Source organism: Leptonychotes weddellii, chromosome 3, assembly GCF_054177405.1.
Source record: "Leptonychotes weddellii isolate Sample4059 chromosome 3, ASM5417740v2, whole genome shotgun sequence".
NCBI lineage: Eukaryota > Metazoa > Chordata > Mammalia > Carnivora > Phocidae > Leptonychotes > Leptonychotes weddellii.
Genome location: NC_138371.1, coordinates 55747812 through 55770058, shown reverse-complemented (window position 1 = coordinate 55770058; position 22247 = coordinate 55747812). Strand labels below are relative to the sequence as shown.

The 22247-nt window shown below is 37.3% G+C and overlaps 1 protein-coding gene across 5 annotated transcripts in view; it reads right to left on the bottom strand.

The window, feature by feature from the left end:
* The window catches only part of TLK1 (tousled like kinase 1), a 149118-nt gene that overhangs the window by 71305 nt on the left and 55566 nt on the right, over window positions 1–22247 (bottom strand). For all 5 annotated transcript variants that reach the window (XM_081814201.1, XM_081814198.1, XM_081814197.1 and 2 more), the window contains one exon: window positions 11052–11123. In XM_081814201.1, coding sequence (XP_081670327.1) covers window positions 11052–11123 — 72 coding nt within the window. The remainder of the gene's footprint in view (window positions 1–11051; window positions 11124–22247) is intronic.

Genomic DNA, 22247 nt, shown 5'->3' with positions numbered 1-22247 from the left:
GCCCCTGTGGGATAGACACTTCTAAGAGTAAATGTTGTGTCACAGAATATGCACACTAAAGATTTTAAACATATTGCCAAAGTGCATTTTCAAAGGCAGTATCAATCTACACTTTCACTGTGAGAATGCCCACCAATCTTTAAATATCTACCTAATGTGTTTAAAAAAAAAAAAAGTGGTATCCCATTGTTATTCTCTATAGCAATACATATATAACCCCCAAAAAGTGAGGTTTTGTTTGTTTGTTTAAAGATTTTATTTATTTATTTGACAGAGAGAGAGACACAGCGAGAGAGGGAACACAAGCAGGGGGAGTGGGAGAGGGAGAAGCAGGCCTTCCACAGGGTAGGGAGCCCAATGCAGGGCTCGATCCCAGGACCCTGGGATCATGACGTGAACCGAAGGCAGATGCTTAATGACTGAGCCACCCAGGCACCCCAAAGTGAGTTTTTATTTTTTATTTTTATTTTTTTTAGATTTTATTTATTTGAGAGAGAGAGACAGAGATAGTGAGAGAGCACAAGTGGGGAGGAGAGGGAGAAGCAGGCTTCCCACAGAGCAGGGAGCCCGATGCGGGCTCGATCCCAGGACCCTGGGACCATGACCTGAGCCGAAGGCAGACGCTTAACCGACTGAGCCACCCAGGCGCCCTGAGTTGTTTTTTAAAAGAAATCGTTCTATCGTTCAAATATTAGCATGGATTCTCAATGTCACTATACATCATAATCACTTACAAAGCTTTTATTTAAAGCTCATGCTGAAGTCCCCATTCCAAAGTTAACCATCTCTGGAGAAAGACCAAAGGAATCCTTACTTTTTAAAGAGCTCTGGGGCACCTGGGTGGTGCAGTCAGTTAAGCGTCCAGATCGAGCCCCATGCCGGGCTCCATGCTCAGCTCAGAGTCTGCTTAAGACTCTCTCTTCCCTCTCAAATAAATAAATAAATCTTAAACAAACAAACAAAAAAGAGCTCCAAAATGATGCCAATGAATTAGCAATAGGCCATCTATATATACAGTAGTAAGTCCTGTATAGTCCACATTGGAAATTGTCTAAAATTAAGAAATTATTCTTGGGGCACCTAGGTGGCTCAGTTGTTTAAGCATCTGACTCCTGATTTCGGCTCAGGACCATGATCTCATGGATTGTGAGATAAGAGCCCCATGTTGGGCTCCAAGCTCAGTGGGAATCTGTTTCAGATTCTCTCTCTCCCTCTGCCCCTCCCCCCACCCACACGCGGGCACTCAGGCACTCTCTCCCTCTCTCAAATAAGTAAATCTTAAAAAAAAAATTTATTCTTAATATAATCTTCTATTAAAAATTAAAGACTCAAATTGTGGCATACAGCAGAAAATTCATTAGGATATAAGAAGTCCAATGGGTTGTCATGGTTACTCTGTTATTTTAGAAAATGAGAATTAATCATACTATGATCTGCTGACATAAAAATATATCTAATATTTTTAAAACTCTACTATAGTATAACATACTGAAGCCAAACTTCTCAGTAATGTCAGCTTGTGCTGACTGACCTTAAAATCCAGACTAAAAGCAGTATTTATCAGATAAAATATTTGTGAAATGTTGTTAGTCCAGGGATATCTTGGATTGGCAAATTTGATGTTACTATAAATCATCTTAAATCTAAATTTTTCCAAAAAAGAATACCATTTTTTTTTTTCAAAAGACTAGCTAGGATCATTTATCTAACTAATGAGTTACACATTATCTTAGTTATACAGAGAGAGAAAGTGTAGACACAGTAGTTGAGAGCATCACTTCGAAACAAAACAGATACTTTGGAATTAGAATTTTGACTGTTAACTTACTATCTGTAGACAAATTAATTAAACTCTCTAGGCTTCAGTTTCCATACTTAGGAGATGTGAAATGTAAAAGAGTTATAATCTAGCTCCATAGGTAGCATGCTCAAACTACTCTCTCTCCTTCATTAATGGGGTGGTTCTCAACCAGGCGATATTTGGCAATACCTGGAGATACTCTGGATACCTGGACTCACAAGTGGGGGAGGGGAGGTTGGCGGGGAGAGAGAGAGTGGGCTACAGATATCTAATGTGTTTGGCAGAGATGCTGATAAACATACTGCATTCACAAGACAACCCACCACACCTCAAGAATTATCTAACCCCAAATGTCAAAAAGGTTAAGGTTAATGAACCTTGCTTTGATGAATATATAAGAATCATTTGTAGTTGTTGACACAAAAACTACCTGTATAGTATGCTACAACTAAAGTGATGTTAGATTTATTCATTCAACAAATATTTACTGAGCATATACTATGGTCAAGCACTATACCAGGTTCCAATTTAAAAGTATCTTAGAATGACTTGGCATTTTTCTCTTCCAATCTTATTTTCATCAATCAGCTTAGAACGTTTTTGTTCTAAAAAAACAACTAACCACTGACACTAAATGCATTTGTGTAAAGGGAAACATTTAACTAAGCTATTTATTTCCTGGCTAAGTAAATGGGTTATAGAACATTATTTCAAGATTTCATGATTTATAATAAAGCGAAAGATTATCTACTCGGAGTGTATCAGAACTTCCAAGCAGGAAGTTCTTTCTCCTTTGAAAAAGTTTCCCAGTTGACTCTGACACACATAGTCCTCCACCTTTACAGAAAAAGAGGCAGAGAGCCAATGTCAGACCCACATTTGGTTTCCAGTTCACTTTTCCTTCCAGGACACTAAGGACATATATATTCAACCAAGATAGACCCACTCCCTTTGCTGTGAACCCTGTCCTATCACATATGTTAGGGTCAGACACTCTAACTTTTGGTGAATATAGCTTCTATAAGAGCATGTCCTTTATTTTATTTTTTTTATTTATTTTTTTTTTAAAGATTTTATTTATTTATTCATGAGAGACAGAGAGAGAGAGAAGCAGAGGAAGAAGCAGGCTCCCAAGGAGCAGGGAGCCCGATGTGGGACTCGATCCCAGGACCCCGGGATCATGACCTGAGCCGAAGGCAGACGCTTAACCATCTGAGCCACCCAGGCGCCCAAGAGCATGTCCTTTAATGTATAGTGGTAGAATTAAATAAATATAGTTTTCTCTTTTTTTTTTTTTATTCTTATGTTAATCCCCATACATTACATCATTAGTTTTAGATGAAGTGTTCCATGATTCATTGTTTGTGCATAACACCCAGTGCTCCATGCAGAATGTGCCCTCCTCAATACCCACCACCAGGCTAACACATCCTCCCACCCCCTCCCCTCTAGAACCCTGTTTGTTTTTCAGAGTCCATCGTCTCTCATGGTTCGTCTACCCCTCCGATTTCCCCCGCTTCATTCTTCCCCTCCCGCTACCTTCTTCTTCTTTTTTTTTTCTTAACATATATTGCATTATTTGTTTCAGAGGTACAGATCTGAGATTCAACAGTCTTGCACAATTCAAAGCGCTTAGTTTTCTCTTTTTAAATAAAAGGAAATTTTACAAAGTAATTCCAGATATTTCACAGGAACTTTTAAATCTCTTAATTTAGAAGTATGATTATTAGTTATTAAGGGAGAGAAAAAAACAAACTTAAATCCTCTAATGAGAAAATGTCTTTATTACTGTTATACACTATTTTGGATGCACACAGATTACTCTCCTTCAGGAGGACACTGTTATTACGCATTATATATTATATACAGAAACACTGTTATATACAATGTCTTAGTAAAACAATTAACATAGTAATACTTACTAAGATTTCTGGTTTGGCCCACCTAACACAGTAAGAAGTAATGAGAAAATACTACCAGCACAAAGATAAGAAAAGATGGAGGAACCCATCAAGAAGAATACCACAAAAATCATTTATCAGGCTAAAATATTTTAGAAAAGAATGTAGGCAGCAGGACACAAAGAGTATTTCTTAAAATTGATGGGGGCAATGAACTAGTTTTCTAACAATCTTGAGGAGCTGAACAGATTTAAACAGAACAAAGTCAAAAACAAGGTAATTCACCTAGGGGAGGAATAGGCATGAAAATGTAACTTTCAGTGATACTTAACTACACATCACTAAACTCATTTTTCAAGTCTTCTTCTTTCTTACTGGGTATTCAGACTAAGACATTAAAAAAAAGATTTTTCTGGATTATAACAAATACATACAGACAAGTAAAACTTTAACGAATTTTTTTTAAAAATCTATCTAAAACCTAAAATTTAAGGTCAGTTTTACCTCTATCTTCAAATAGAATCATAATTTCCAATCAATCTAGGATACCTAAGTATTCACTGAGCAAACATTTAAGCCAAACACTATTAAGAGGGCAAAAAAGAAATATAAAAAGTAGAGATGGGTATGAGCAGAAACGAGATAAAAACAGGAAGTACTCTTACCACTCTACTAATTCAGCCAATTTATTAATATCAGAATATAACCCACTTAAATCAATTTATACATGTGTATGTGTAATTTTTAAATACCTACTTCAACAAAGGAGATTTTAGGTTAAAAATAACCTATTAAAGAACTCTATAAACAATTACCACTAGTCCTAGAAATGGAAATAATGCACTCCTAAAGTCAGATCCAACCTAGTTTTAGGTCCAATTCCCTGGTGTTCTTAATTTCTACTTCATCCAAAATATGAAAATAAGAAACCATACATAATGTGGTCCTTTGAAAATTCTTCTTAAAAAAAGAACAAGAAAAGAATTAATGAAGAATTAATGCTTCAAACTATCTTTAATACCATCACTTCAACTCAAATGAGAAAAAAAAAAATCTCATTTAGGTTTCAAAACCACTTCTAGAAACTTAATTCAAATGACAAAGTTAATCAGAACTTTCATAAAATGACCTTCATGAATCAACATTAGAGGTAAATTAACACAATCAAGGCACCATATCATATTTTTCTCTCATTACAATCATTACAATTCTGAAAATGGATCTAAGTTTAAATGTCTAGATCCAACAACTATCGTAGCTTCCATATACCTATAATTAAAATCCTTAATCCTAAATATCTCAGAAATCAAATGTACTTGGACCAAAAATAAACAGTAATTCAATGCTAGTGGACAGAGGGTTAAAGAACTGGTAATTAATTACTCAAGAGGAAGGTGGAAAAAAAACTGGCTCTAGAAAGAGAAATAATCTTTTTAAAAATGTTCAACACAGGGGTGCCTGGGTGCTTCAGTCAGTTAAGCGTCTGTCTTCAGCTCAGGTCATGATCCCAAGCTCCTGGGACTGAGCCCCACGTTGGTCTCCCAGCTCAGAGGGGAGTCTGCTTCTCCCTCTCCCTCTGCCGCCTGCCCTGCTTGTGGTCTCTCTCTCACTCTCAAATAAATAAAATGTTAAAATAAGTAAATAAATAAAAATAAAATGTTCAACATCAATGATTCAGGTTACACAGAAGAATTATAAAAGATGAATATCAAAGATTAAATTGAGGCAAAAATAAAATAATTTGACATGTGTTTGCTTTATCAACATTATTATGTAATATGTTGTATGTAGGACACAGGTATAAATAGACTTAAATGTGCTTCTCCAACATTATTAAAGATGATGTAATTCAATTATTTATATTCGGTCACAAATATTTCAACCTTAGTAAGAAATAAAATAAGACAAAGTAACATAAAATACATCCTAGGACATCCAAAAGGAGAGGTAGGGAGGAGAGTTATGGTACAACTGTTCATTATAAATTCCAAACGAGCTACAAGGTAATTTATCTTAGCATCCTGAGGTAAAGGTGAGTGGAGACGGCAAATGCAAAGAATTTAGAGAAAGTTAGAGAAGGTCTTTGTGCTTAGTTAGAGATGGGTCCTTGAAGAACTGCAAATAGGTGAATCAGGCAGATTTTAAAACTTGGAAAACACTGATAACCAAGAAATATGGGCTCCTTCTCTTATCCTCATAAAATAATCTGGACTTTTGGCCAGCAAACAATACACACAGATCCTGTTTCCAACTCCTTCAGGCATTCTGAAACATTTAAAATAAGATGAATGGCCATCTCCCTCCATCCCCTGCAAACTCCCCTTCTCGTCCCTCCCATAAAATTTTCATCATTCTCACACCCACAACCAACTCATGATTCTTTCCTTCAGCTGATAAACTCTATTTCACTGTGGAGTAAGAGAAAGGTTATTAGGCTGGAAGTTTGCCCATCAGGGGAAAAGCTGTTCCCAGTTAATTCTGTCCACAATGAACCCTGCCCACCCAGGTTCTGGATCTCGGCATTTCATACCACCTCCCCAAAAAAGGTGTTAAGTTTGGTTCTATTTTCTCCTCTCTTTTCAGCACTTTCCTTGTCCTGTCGTCACAGCTCTGCTACAAGCCCTTCCCTATACATAATATGTCGAGCCTGTTAAGACTCTAGTCACCATCTCCCTTATCATGAAGATTCTGCCAAGAGTAGTCAATATTTGCTGTCACTATTTCCTCACTATCCCAGCTCTCTTTAATGGGCTACAATCTAGTATCTTGCTCCCATTAGTCTACTAAAACTAAGCCTAAGTGACAATTCTTAGTCACTTTTTATAGTCATTATCTTAATTGACTTCTGTGACATTTAGTTCTACTCCTTATTCTCCCCTCTTTCTCCTCTTCTTCCTACGGTCTACCTCCTTACCAGACTACTACTCTTACTCTAGCACACTTACCTCGCCTGCTAACATTTCCCAGCATTACACGCACTATCAAAATGAGTTCACCCACAGAAGCAGTTTTTAAACTTTTAGGTCGCAGGACTCCTCTACAAACTCTTAAAACTGTCAAGGATGCCTCAGCTTTGCATAGGCTATAACTATCGATATTTACTATTCTAGATGTTAAAACTAAAGAAGTTTTGAAACATCAGAATATACAAGTACACAATTCATAAGTCAGGGTGATGATGTCATCATGTGTCATTACAGACTGGAAATTTTCACTGTAAACTCCAGAGAAAATGAAAGTTAAAAAGCCAGATATGTCTTAGCATTATTGTAAAAAAAGGGGGGGGCAAATAATGCCTTAGCACTACTATAAAAATTGTTTTGACCCTGGGAAGCCCCAGAAAGACTCTCAGAGACCCACCCCCAAGAATCCTATGACCACTCAGAGTGGTCACCTGTGCCAAAAACTCCTCTAAGTCTTCATCTCTAACCTGACCTCTTTCCTGAGCTCCAGATAACTCCTACTGCCTATCTGAAGTACCATCTTCATTTGGTCAATTCACAGATGTTCAAACTCAATGTTGTCCAGAATTTAATTCATTATCTTCTATGCCAAACCTATGTTTCTTCCTTCTGTGTTGTCTATTTTGGTCAAAGGCACTAACATTCACCTAAAGCTAGATACCTTTAAATAATCCTAGGCTCTTCCCTTTCCTTCTTTCCCCTCATTCAGTCATTAAACCATACTGATTCTACTTTTATAATCTAGGGAAATCCGAGAGCTTGTCAGAAATGCAAACCCCCACCCCAGATCTACAGACAAAAGGAACTGTTGGTAATTCACTTGCACACTGTAGTTTGAGAAGCATGGACCTGGGGAGTAATACCATTAACCAAAGTTTGAGAATCTGAAGGGGAAGGCAGAGCCCAAAAGGTAAACTTGAGAACACTTTAATTAGAACCCTGCCCACTTGAAGTTTTTCCTCCTAATATTAAACTGTGGAAGTTGGGAGTTTTGTAAAGGAGACAATATTCCTTAACTAAATGATCTTCCCAACTTAGGTTTCATTCCCTCCAATTTTATCCTCTACACTACAAACTGGGGGAGCCTATTCATCTCTACTTTGCCTTTTGTTCCTCCTGTTTAAATGGCTCTCCATTATCTAGACAACAGTCCAAATTCCTTACTACGAAGTACAAGGGCTTTCAAACCCTGACTCCTACTTATCTTTCACCATTCTTGCATAGCCTACCTATTCCAGAGGTCTTCAAACCAGTAAACAGCTTGGTATATTTTTTAAGCTTCTCAGGTGATCTAAAAGTGCACTAAGGGTTGAGAATCACTGCCTCATGTCTTGAACAGAACTACTTGCCATGCTTCCATGCAAAAGCAAAAGCGTATCCTAGTCTTTCTGCCTGTCTTCTTCTCGTACTTTACCCTTGTCTTCTGGGATGAATTCACAGCCTAACTCAACTATCCTCTCTCCTTTAAAGGAAGACTTGACTTTTCTCCCCCACCTTCTCCCCAGCAAAGATGGAATTAGGGGTTTCTTTCTCTTTGCTCCCATAGTACCTTGTGCTTACATCTATTATAGCATAGTCTACACTGTTTATGAAGCAGTTTGTCTGTCCTACTAGAGAGTGATCTCATGTGAAGGTAGGGATTGCACTGTATTCATTTTTTTATATTCTCTTTGCTTGGGCACAGAGGCTAGAAGATAACACATATGTAATAAATGCTTACTGAAAACACAGTAAATTTTTGGAACATACTGAACAGACCTAGAATGATGTAAAATGAAGCAAAAACAAGACTGACACCTTCCTACCAACTAGGCAATTTCATTAACAAAGGGAAAAACCTTTCTGTTCTACAATTCTACATTTAGAAATAAAAGGCAAATCCATATAAGAAGTAATTCATATATAAACTGAAATGAAAAATTTCAATTGAAGTAGATTCAAAGGAGTTTAACAGTGAATATCAGATGCTTTTCAGTTTTAAAAGTAAAAAGCTAGAAAACAGAGGAGTTCTGGGCATCTGAGAGTACTGGGTGGGAGGAAAATGCCCAATTGAAGAAACAAAAGCTCAAGATATGCATATTATTTATATTAAAATGTGGAAATAAATACCAGGAAGAAGAGCTGAAAGAATGAAGAGTGAGGTGGAGAGAAAAGCTATTTTTTTTTTTAAATAAACCATCAGTACTATTTTTCATATAAACAAAAACTATTATTTAAGAAAATGTAATGGGGATCAGGGGACAGAGTACCAAAAGAATAAAATGACATCAAAGAACAATACTACATAAACTTTACTACTGGTGCACCAGGAAAGAAAGTAGTACTTGACCCTATAATTGTTCACGCCCAACAACTTCACATAATGATCAACAAATACCTGTATTTTCAGGTGTGTAAAATTTCACCCCAAGGAAATTTGTTAAAGTATCTAGTATAGAAATAAAACCTGGAAATCATTTTCCAGATAAGTAGCTTCTTAAATGATAAGACAAAAAAAATTGCTTCTTCAAATCTTAAGGAAAATGTATAAGCTGTAGTCATTTCCAAAATACTGTGCCACTTGACTTAACAATTTGTAAAAATTCTTGATGCTGAACATAGACCAGCAAAAGCCCCCAAATTTTTAAGATTTTCTGTAAATGCTTCAAATATCAAAATTTCTATACAAATTAACCGAAGTATATGCAATGCTTAACCGAACTGTACTTCACTGTAAATTACAGTATGGTCTTAAAAAAAAAATTTTTTTTAACTAAAAATACAATCAAAAGTGATTCTTGGAATTCTTTAAAGGGAAGTGGTACTTTCTTATAGACTGATTCCTTTGAAAAAATTAAAGCTGCGTCTACAGCTTATATTGGGAGACTATAAAGAACACAGAAATACCTGTTACAGATGATCTAACTTTTACTATGTTTTGCTATAAAAAATCTGTCAAAAACATCAGATTTGGTGAAGAGAAAAGGGAAATATCTAAAATTATTTTATTGCCCTTCGTAACATAACAGCCTATGAAAGGAAAGGCATGTGAAATTACTAAATAGACCAAAATCTGGAAATATCAAGAAATGTTCCAAAGTCCAGGAGATATAAAGTGAAAACATTCTTGATATAGTTTCTAAAAAGCTGTACTTTGACTAAATCTAAACCTACAATTTTTAAGGACTTAATTTAAGTGTGCTAATTTGAAAAAAAAAACTAAACTGTGATAATCTGGTACTACAGGGGCTACTAACGCTTACCTCAAGGGAACCTACTGCGGATAAAGTCCCGTCACTTGCACAGTCCTTTCAGCTGCCTGCCAGTTGTCTCTGTGGAAGGGAAAGCCTGATGAGTGAAAACCCTATGCCACACTCCTTTGGAGTGTCAGGGTGCCTGCACAGTACTGCACAAAACTGTCCACCTAGAGAGATTCCTAGATGCTCTCAATAACACAGGACTTAAAAAAATGCCACCTTTGATATTCTCTTTCCACTGAACACCAAAACCAAACGGCTAAGAGTTACTGAGTGCTAATGACCTACTGGTGTTATCAAGGGGATATATCTATACTAACCCAAGTAGAAAAAAGACCAAAAAGGATCAAAGAGAAATAAGTTAACATTGAAGGGAAAACACACACACAAACACACACACACACACACACACGCATGCACTGAAAAGTAACAGAAGTCTATAATCTGAGCAAAGGAAATATTGTAAGGTTGTAGCCACAAAAAGTGATGTTGCAGCATCAAGTGAATGCTAAAACCCAAAGAACTTCCTGTATACATATTTCAAACAGATGCCATCAAGTGTATCATGCTCAATGTTAACTGTACCATGGATCTAAATACCTACTTGTAAAATTCCATGTATGTTCTTAGTGGGGTCAGTAAGTGGGTGGGAGGAGAGAGGATTTTCCAGATTTTTTAAATATGAAAAATGAAAACCAACGGCATGAAATTCAACAAGAAATTTCAAAAAGAAAAAAATGTATTATCTATATCTCAGGAAGTAAACAAACCCTTACTCAGAACCAAGCTAAGAGGGAAGTATAACAAAAAATAATAGAAAACTGTAAACACAGTTCAAAAACCACTTTCGCCTACTAGAATTATGAATGGCTAGTAACTGTCTTCCATTAAGAACATCTATACCACTAATGTAGAAGTTCAACTACGTCACCAAAGAAACTATATTTTCTTTCTAATGCCAAACAGTCTTCAGTCTGAATACTGTGCTTCATAAGGCAGAACAAAATGTTCCTACCAGAAACTTTAGCATTAACCTTTACCACAAGGATTGCTGGGGGGGGGATTGGGGGAGGAGGAAAAACTATTAAAAGAAAAAAGGTGATTCCAGCTTTTACTTTAATAGCACCATATTTAAAATGAAGTGACTTACCTCAGATTCTTTGTCACTTAAAGATCCCAAGCTTCCAAAACTGTGATTAGAACTTTCATTATTTGTTGAGGCCTGTTAAAAATTTTTAAAAAGGTAAAAATTAGGAGTAATTTTAGATGAAACATACTACAAGGTAAATAATCCACATTCATAAATGAAAATAAAGTATGATTCCTTTAAGCAAGGAAGTTAAATGAAGTAAAGATAAGAAATATCAGGGTGCATGGGTGGCAGAGTCAGTTAAGTGACGAACTCTTGGTTTCAGCTAGGGTCCTGATCTCAGGGTCATAAGATCAAGCCCTGTGTCAGGCTCTGTGCTCAGCCCGGTGTCTGCCTGAGATTCTCTCTGCCTTTCCCTCTGCCCCTCTTGTGCACGCTCTCTCTAAAATAAATAGATAAATCTTAAAAATAAGAAATATCAATTAACTTAACACTACAAATATCTTGGAAAGTTTTACCAAATCAATAAAGATCTGTGTTTCAGGAACTGAGTTGTTTTAGCTGATTTTTTAGAATACCAAATTCAGGAGCAAAGGAACTGGGCTATTACTAGGATAACAAGATCCCTAAAATTACAACCCAGTATATAAAAACTGATGCTTCCTTTAACCAAAAGTATTATTTGTGCTCCTTAATTCCCTTCACAATCTTATCAAATTCCATCATATCCCATCCACACCCCTCTGCCTCTCTTTATATCAACAAACTGGACAATTCCTGGTTTTTTGTTTGTTTTGGTTTAGTCTTTCAAGAAAATCTTTTACCATCTCTACCATTTTAATTGCTTCATCCAAGAGTTTCTACATTTCCTTTACATTGTTTTTAGACAGTGACCAAGAGAAATGAGCTATCATTTTGTAGGATGACATCAGCTATGTTTCCAATATGTTTCTATGATGCTCATTATTTTGTAGACTTTTTGGACCATGAGTAACAAATCAATGTCTTCCAGTAATGTTTAGATCAGAGGATGACATGCTATGGCATACACATCAAAGATGATGCATGAATGACCTTCGTGTACAGGCAGGCCACCTAATATCCCTGTTTTCCTGCAACTTAAGAGTAGGTGCTACCACCAGGTATTTATCCCGAAGATGCAAATGTAGTGATTCAAAGGGGCATCTGCACCCCAATGTTTATAGCAGCAATGTCCACAATAGCCAAACTATGGAAAAAGCTCAGATGTCCATTGAAAGATGAATGGATAAAGATGTGTGTGTGTGTACACTAAGTGAAATAAGTCATGAGAGAAAGATAATTATCAAACAATCTCACTCATATATGGAATTTAAGAAACAAAACAAAGGATCATAAGGGAAGGGAGGGAAAATAAAACAAGATGAAATCAGAGAGGGAAACAAACCATAAGAGACTCTTAATCATAGGAAACAAATTGAGGGTTGCTGGAGGGGAGAAGGGTGGGAGAGATGGGGTAACTGAGTGATGGACATCAAGGCAGGCACGTGATGAGTACTGGGTGTTATATAAGACTGATGAATCACTGATCTCTACCTCTGAAACTAATAATGCATTATATGTTAATTAACTGAATTTAAATTTAAAAAACAAAAAACAAAGTTCTGGAATGGGGGAGAAAAGATAAGAGTAGGTGCTAATCCCACTATTAAAAGGTTGGAAATTGGCCTACAATTACCCTTAGGCTAACTTCTAAACTGATGACTCTGAGTCATTAGGTATATGTCTAGTACTATGCTGGACAACCTAAAGGCTGTTTTCAACATAAACCAGCACTCGAACTGATTAATATTCCAGCACTATCTGGAGGAAGGTATAATCTAATTAGAGCAAGATTATCAAACTTGAAACAAAACAAACCATAAACAGCAATTAACAAGTGGTAAATTAGATTCAGGGAAAACAGAAGCCACGCCAATATTTTTGAGCATCCCTAAATCCTCAGATAAAAATACAAACCCCAAACCAACAGACAACATTTACAAAAAACTGGCTGACAAGGAATCTCCATGAGTTCCCCCCAGATAGCAGGTGGAGACAAATCACCAACAACCACAGGACCTGTGTCATATGAGAGGAAGCAAAAGGAAACAGAGTATCTGTCAGATCTGAGAATAGAGACACTGAAAATAGCAATTTGAGTACAAAAACTCTAACTCAAAGGGTTTCTCCTTTCAAATAATGATTTAGTATAGGAGGTCCATGGTGAACTCTGAAGAAGCTGGAGCAATCTAGCCTCTATGAACTAGTTGGAACAATCTAGCCTCTACTGAGCACAACTGGTACAATGAAGATAAAGGAAAGAGAATATTCAGATAAAAGCAAGGAAGGGAGCAAAGCCTAGAAATTTCAGAAAGCAAATGCCACACTTCTGAAGAGTGCCCTAAAACAATAGCAGAAGGAGCTCTGTAAGAAAAGCCATTCTAAACCACAAAAATGTAAACAACAGAAAATGATTAGGTCAACCCCATGAAATTATAAGGAAAGAAAAAAGAAAAAAAAGAAGATACGGAATAACATCCTAATAATGAAACCACACCAAGAACACACACCCATAAAATAGGTGAAAATTGTAACCTACTACTTTAGAATGAGCTAAAAAACATTACAAAAATGACTCAAGACATGAAAGAACAACATAAACCAAATTTCAAAAAACTCAGGTTTAGGTTAACAGAACTCAGGAAAACATCAGAAATAGGGGGGAAAAAAAGTTTCAGAAATGAAGACTAAGCCTGAATGAACTTGAGAGAAAACACAACATATATCCACTGAACATTTATCCAAATGAAGGGATAAAAGAGAAGGCAACAGGCGCCTTAGTGGCTCAGTTGGTTAAGCGACTGCCTTCGGCTCAGGTCATGATCCTGGAGTCCCAGGATCAAGTCCCGCATCGGGCTCCCTGCTCGGCAGGGAGTCTGCTTCTCCCTCTGACCCTCCCCCCTCTCCTGCTCTCTCTCTCTCATTCTCTCTCTCAAATAAATAAATAAATAAAATCTTTAAAAAAAAGAGAGAAGGCAACAACTAATGAAGCAATAAAAATTCAACATTCAAGTAAAAGAAGTCTTTAAAGACCACTACCATAAAAAAATAGTAAAAGCTATAATGCAAGAAATGCCCTTGAAAATTAAAAGTTTTTTGAAACTGCTGACTGAAAAAGCATGACATACACCTAATACCAACCCAGAAAGCCAACATCAAACTTTTCCAAGGCAACACTATATGCCAGAAGAAAATGGAGTAATATATTTAAGATACTCAAGAAAATATAAATGAAGTGTTTTATATTCAGTAAGATTGCTCTTGAACACATAGAAGGCACAGATAACTGTTACCAAAATCCTGGAAATCAGGAAATACTGCTCCTACGAGCCTTCCAAAAGAACCTAGAGAATAAGTGTTAGATAACCAAAAAGAACCTACCTAAGAACTAACAGCAAGCAATAATATGATCTACTTGTTGGTAAAGATTGGGCGCCTGGGTGGCTCAGTTGTTAAGCGTCTGCCTTTGGCTCAGGTCATGATCTCAGGGTGCTGGGACTGAGCCCTGCCTCAGGCTCCCTGCTCAGCAGGAAGCCTGCTTCTGCCTCTCCCACTCCCCCTGCTTGTGTTCCTGCTCTCACTGTCTCTCTAATAAATAAATACAATCCTAAAAAAAAAAAAGATTAAATGAGAAGTACATGGAAGAGAGTATAAATAATGGCTAAATGTATACAAAGTTGTTAATAATAAAATATTTTTTAAAATAGGAGATGGAAGTTTATGGAAAGCACAAGCAAAAAAAAATTTAACTGTTTTCAGTAATCACTTTGGTCACTGTGACAGTACAACTATTGTTACTCAGACTGCTGTAAGATGAAGAAAGGAGTAAATAATTATGTGACATTCTAATTCTATCATTTGCTTTATGTCCTTGAGAACCACAACTCTTAGTATAGAAGAAGAGACATAACAAAAAAACTTGTTAGTTCTGATTTGTATTGGAGGTATCGATATAAATTCATGAAGTAATTTTACCTTTTAAAACAAAAACTATAATATTCTATCACAAGTAATAGAGTATCTCATCATACCAATATTCCCACAGATAACTATATATTCTAGAAAAAAATATAAAAAACAACTACGTGGGGGCACCTGGGTGGCACAGTCGGTTAAGCATCTGACTCTAGGTTTCAGCTTAGGTCATGATCTCAGGGCTGTGAGACTGAGCCCCATGTCAGACTCTATGCTCAGCACAGTCTGCTTAAGACTCTCTCTCCCTCTCCCTGTGCCTCTCCCCCAAGTGCTCGTGCATGCTCACTCTCTCTCTGAAATAAATAAATCTTAGAGGTGCCTGGGTGGTTCAGTTGTTTAACCATCTGCCTTCAGCTCAGGTAATGATCCCAGGATCCTAGGATCGAGCCTCATATCAGGCTCCCCGCTCAACGGGGAGTCTGCTTCTCCCTCTCCCTCTGCCCTTCTCCCCTGCTCATGTGCTCTCTCACACATACACTCTCTCTTAAATAAAATCTTAAAATAAACAAATCTTAAAAAAAAAACAAAAACCAACTACCTGAAGGCACCTGAGAGCAACCAAAAGTAGGCAGAATTTGGATAGGAGACAACATTTAGAAAAAGGGAATAGAACTGGGTGTTTTTACAGCTTTTGCCTGAAGAAAGGTCCCTATTCTGAGTAGCATGGAGCAGCTTGAACTTGGATCAAAATATGCAGTCTTACTGGCTTGAAAGACCAGAGTTTAGAACTACTGCACCAGCCGGAAAGGGAGAGGGCATATGCTGGAAATCAACTGCAAAAACAAGAGTTCCATATTCTGCGTATTAACTCTACCCATGTCTATGGCTGATCATTAATATATACATGGGTGAAACACTCTAAGCAGTCCAAATACTTAAACAATTGAGCAGAGTAGTCAGCCACCATCCTCTGTGAGGAGAAATAGTTTGGAGTTTAGTCCAGCCAAGTTAACTGTTTTCTAATAATACAAATAATAACCAAAAAATCAACACTCTCCAAAAGAATATACCAAATCCCAGAATCATTACAATGTGTTACTCACAACGTGAAGAATAAAATACAAAATTTCTAAACATTCTCAAAGAAAGAAGAAAATGTGACACTATTCAAAAGAAAAGACAATCAAAAGAGATCAACCATAAGTAACTCAGATATTGAAATTAGCAAAGATCTCAAAGCAGCTACTCTAAGTATGCTCAAGATGACAAAAGAGAATATACTTGCAATAAATGGACAAATTGGAAATTTCAGAAAAGAAATAAAAATATAAAAAAAGAACCATATGTAAATCCCATGACTGAAAAATTCACTCTCTAAAATAAAAAAATTCAGTGGATGGGCTTAACATCAAAATGGAGAAAGTACTGAAGACAGAGCTAAGAAAATTATTCAAACTAAAAAATACAGAGAAAAAAATATTGAAAAAGAGTACTCTGCGGGCGCCTGGGTGCTTCAGTCGTTGGGCGTCTGCCTTTGGCTGGCGTCACGACCTCAGGGTCCTAGGATCAAGCCCCGCATTGGGCTCCCTGCTCAACGGGGAGCCTGCTTCTCCCTCTCCTGCTTCCCCTGCTTGTGTTCCCTCCCTCACTGCCTCTCTCTCTGTCAAATAAGTAAAATCTTTAAAAAAAAAAAAAAAAAAACCTGTCTGTTGGACACTGTAGCAGTCAACATACATGTATTTGGAGTCACAGGAGAGAAAAATGGGCACAAACAATATTTGAAGAATAGCCTGAAAAATTCTAAAATTTGGTTAAAGACATAAATTTACAGATTGAAGCAGCTCAATGATTCCTCCAAGCAGAAGTACAAAGAAAACCGTATCTAAGTACAATACGATAACACCTCACACCGATTAGAATTGCTATTATTTAAAAGATAAAAAATAGGGTGTTGGCAAGGATGTGGAGAAAAGGGACCCCTTGGCCACTACTGGCGAGAATATATACTGGTACAGCCACTATGGAAAACAGCATAGAGCAGGGTACCTGGCTGGCTCAGTTGGTGGAGCATGGGGTTCTAGGTTTCGGGGGCATGAGCTGGAGCCCCATGCTGGGTATAGAGATTACTTAAATAAACTTAAAAAAAAAAACCAGTATGGACGTTCCTCAAAAATATCAAAAATACAATTACCATATGACCCAGCAATTCCACTTCTAGGTATTCATCCAAAGAAAATCAAACACTAATTCAAAAAGACATCTGCAGCCTATGTTCACTACAGCATTATTTACAATAGCCAAGAGATGGAAGCAACCTAAGTGACCATCAATGGAGGACTGGATAAAGAAAATGTGGTATACATATATTCAAGGGAATATTAGCCATAAAAAAAGGAAGGAAATCTTGCCATTTGCAATAACATGGATGGACCCTGACAGCATTATACTAGGTGAAATAAGTCAAAGAAAGACAAAAGTTTATGATCTCACTTATATGTGGAACCTTAAAAACAAACAAACAAAAAACAAAACCCAAGCACACAGCCACAGAGAGTAGATGAGTAGTTGCCAGAAGCAGGGGGGCTGGGGTGGGTGAAATGGTAAAAGAAGTCAAAAGATACAAACTTCCAGTTACAACATAAATAAGTGCTGGGATAACATAAATAAGTGACAGTATGGTGACTATAGTTAATAATACTATATTGCATACATGAAAACTGCTAAGACATTAAATCTTAGAAGTTCTCATCACAAGAAAAAAATTGTAACTGTGGTGACATATTCACTAGACTTACTGTGGTGATCATTTTGCAATATATACAAATATGGAATTATGTTGTACACATGAAACTAATATAATGTTACATGGCAATTATACATCAATAAAAAATTAATCCATTAAAAATTTTTTAAAAAGAAAAAAATTGGGGGGCACCCGAACAGCTCAGTTGGTGGAGTGTGCAATTCCTGATCTCAGGGTTGTGAGTTCAAGCCCCATGTTAGGTGTAGAGATTACTTAAAAATAAAATCTTTTTAGGGCGCCTGGGTGGCTCAGTTGGTTAAGCGACTGCCTTCGGCTCAGGTCATGATCCTGGAGTCCCTGGATCGAGTCCCGCATCGGGCTCCCTGCTCGGCAGGGAGCCTGCTTCTGCCTCTGACCCTCCCCCCTCTCGTGTGCTCTCTCTCTCTCATTCTCTCTGTCTCAAATAAATAAATTAAAAAAATCTTAAAAAAAAAATTTAAAAAATAAAAAATAAAATCTTTTTAGAAAAATACATAAAAAGAAAGAAAAAGAAAAAAATCTTGAAAGCCGCCAGAAAAAGAGAACATATTGTATATGTAAGGACAAAAAAGGATATGACTGACTACTGTCTTGTTGTCAAAATTATTATAGGCCAGATTTAATCTCTGAAAATGTGAGACAGAACTATGGATTGAGGCACATAAGGCACAGTGAGGAAATAGAAGGTATTAAAAGCAAGTCTACACACTAACTGAAGAGACCCTTAGCCCCCTTTCCATGCTCAATTCCAGACACTTAGTACCCAAACTTATACTCCACAGATAGGAAACTATATAATTTCTCCCTAGGAAAGCAGAGCATCTCAAGATATAAGACTTATAGATAGGAGGAATTGAAAATCTCTCAGAAAAATGACCCAGCCATGTCATCTTATGCAAAACCTATTGGTCAATAAGCCCTACCTATTCATACATAGCTTCCAAAAAGTGTTCAATGCCTAATGCATGTATATCAACAAAGCCCAACAGCACCACATATCTAAAGAAATACAAACAAAAAATTAAAAGAAGTCCATAAGAAATAAAGACAACCAAAGGAGCACAAAAAAAACTTCAAACAAAAATAAAACCATTACTAAATATCCTAATAGCAAACTATAAAAATGAAACATTTAGAGAACCATGACCAAAAAAAGGAAAAAAAAAAAAAACTGGAAAAAGAAAATATAATAGCTAAAATAAAAGGAAAAAAAAGTATGGATTCAAAGATAAAGTTGAAGAAATATTCCCAGAAAGAGACCAAAAAAAAAAAAAAAAGAAAAGAAAACTAGAATCAGTTCAAGAGGTCCTGGTCCAAATAATAAGAGTTCCAGAAAAAAAGAGTAAGAAAATCCAGGTGGGGAAATTATCAAAGAAATAATTCAAGAAAACTTTTCTTTTCTAGAACTGGAAAGCATGAGTTTCTGCATTGAAGGACATGCTTTTTTTTTTTTTTTTAATTCATGTTAACTATATGTTGGTTTCAGGACTGAAGGGCATACTTTTGACCAAGTATACTGGTTCAAGAAGACCCACACCAAGGCCCATCATAATAAAATATTTTAAATGACAGGGATTAAAAAGAAGATCCTAAAAGCTTTTAGGGAAGAATAAACAGGTTACTCACAAAGGATCAGGAATCAGAATGGTATTGGAATGTTCAGCAGTAACTTTGCAAGCTAGAAGGCAATGGAACAATACCTTCAAAATTCTAATAAAACGATTTCCAACCTAGAATTCTATATGCAGACAACCAAGGGGAGGAGGAAAATATGCAAGGTCCCAAAAATGTAACTATTCATTTACCTTTCCTCAGGAAATAACGAGACAATCTGTTCCACCAAAGCAAAGGAATAAACCAAGAAAGAGAAAGAGATGGCATACAGAAAGCAGAGCTCAAACACAGGACAGACACAAAAGGAATTCCCATGATAGTCAAGAAGGGAGATTCCAAGATGACAGGCATCCAGTAGAAAGAGAGAACAACTATCCTAAAGAAGAACAGAACAACAAAACTTCAGGGAGGATATCTAAAGAAAAATAAGAAAAAAATTAAGAAAAACTTCTATTTGAAAATAATGAGAGATTTGTACATCTCTACTGGAAAGTATTGGATGCTTCCACTGAATACTTAAAAACTAAAGACATAACTCAACCATAAACTCCAGGGAAAACAAAGTTGCATATTTGTATGAATCCATTTATATGAAATGTTCAGAAGAGGCAAATCCATAGAGACAGATAACAGACAAATGGTTGCCAGGGCTAAAGTGTGGGGTAGGAGAGCAGGAGAATGGGATGTTGCTGCTAATGTGTATGGGGTTTCTTTTCGGGGTGATAAAAATATTCTGGAATTAGTGGTGATAGCTGCACAACTTAGTGATATACTAAAAACCCCTGAAATGTACACTTTAAAATGGGTCAATTTTATGGCATATGAACTATATCTCAATACAAAAAGATTATAAAAGTTTCAAATTATTGAGGAGAAAGGAGCACGGAGGGGGTAAGAAAGCTTGATAAAACCTCGTACACAGGGAGGAGCAAGATGGGGGCGGAGTAGGAGACCGGGATTTCGTCTGGTCTCAGGAATTCAGCTGGATAGAGATCAAACCATTCTGAACACCTACGAACTCAACAGGAGATCGAAGAAAATAGCAACAACACTCTGAAGAGAAAAGGACCACTTTCTGGAAGGTAGGACGTGCGGAGAAGTGAATCAGAGGTGATACTTGGGAGGAGAGACGGCAGGGGAGGGGGCCTCCGTCAGCTGTTTCTGGAAAGTGACAGAGCCCCAGAGCACAAAAACGGAACTTTTAGAAGGCGGCTCCGCTGAGGGACGCCGCTCCAGTGGCTAAGCAGGGGGTGGAACCCTCGCGGGACAGTGTGGTCTCAGAACCCTCGGGGTCACAGAAAGACCGGGGGTGCCTGAGTGCGGCAGAACTCCCAGGTATCAGAGCGGGGAAGCCGGCTGCAGAGACGGAGCTGAGGCGCGGGCTCTCAGCTCGGGGTTGCCATAAACTGTGATCCACGGCACAGTAGGGCCACTGCTCCTCCAGCAGGGACCCAACAAGTGGCAGATCCAGGGAGACTACCCTACCTCACCCGGGAGGAGCAGCGCGGGAGCACACCGCAGGGATCTGCTGGGTTTGGAGACTCCACATGGGGTCGTGCTCCAGAGATAGAAACACTCGGTCACATGCCAGGTGAGCACGGAGTATGGCCGGAGACCAGGGAGATGGGAGTGACTGACTGCTTTTCTCTGGGGGCTCACCAAGGAGTAGGGCCCCGAGTTCTCAGCTCCTCCAGGGCGGAGAGGGAGGCCGCCATTTTCACTCTTGTCCTCCAAAGCTGCACTGAAAGCTTTCAGGGAACAAAAGCTCCCAAGAGCATATCCCAGCAGATTACTTAGCCCAGACGCGCAGGGGCAGGGCAATTCCGCCTCCAGCAAAGACATTTGGGAACCACAGCAACAGGCCCCTCCCCCAGAAGATCAGCAAGAATAGCCAGCCAAAACCAAGTTTACCAATCAATGAGAACGGCAGAACTCCAGAACTAGGGGAATACAGCACATAGAATCCATCGCTTTTTTTACCATGATTCTTTAGTCTTTCAAAGTCAATTTTTTTTTAAACTTTTTTTTTCTGAATTTTTCTTTTTCCCTTTTTCAACCAACATCTTATCAATCCCTTTTTTAAAAAACACTTTTATTTTTCATTTTTAGAGTCATATTCTATCCCTTCATAGTAGTTACCCTTATTTTTGGCATATATATATAAGTTGTTCTCTCTTTAAAATTTTGAGATACAGTTTCTTGTAACAAATAAAAATATACCCTAAATCTCTAGTGTATCCCTTTGTTTTAATCTCCTGCCTGATCACATTCTCTCCCTTTTTTCTTTTTTTTTTTAAATCCTCTTCTTTCTTTTTTCAAACAACTTCTTATCAATTTTTTATAATTTTCATCTTTACAATCATATTCCATCCCTTCATTGTATCAAACCTTATTTTTGTACATATATAAATTTTTCTTTAAAATTTTGGGAGGCACTTTCTTCTAACAGACCAAACTACGCCCAAAATCTAGTGTGTGGCACTGATCTATGCACCAGCCTGATCATATGTGATCATATTCTGTTTTTTTTGTTTTGTTCTGTTTTTGTTTGTTTTTACCTTTTTCTTTTTTTTTCTTTTTCTTTTTTCTTTCTTTCCCTTTCTTTTCTCCCGGTTTCAGGTCTTTTCTGATTTGTTTAGAGTATATTTTCTGGGGACGTTGTTACCCTGTTAGCATTTTGTTCTCTCATTCATCTATTCTCCTCTGGACAAAATGACAAGATGGAAAAAATCACCTCAACAAAAAGAACAAGGGGAAGTACTGACTGCCAGTGACCTACTCAATACGGACATTATTACGATGTCGGACCTAGAGTTCAGAATGATGATTTTAAAGACACTAGCTGGGCTTGAAAAAAGCATGGA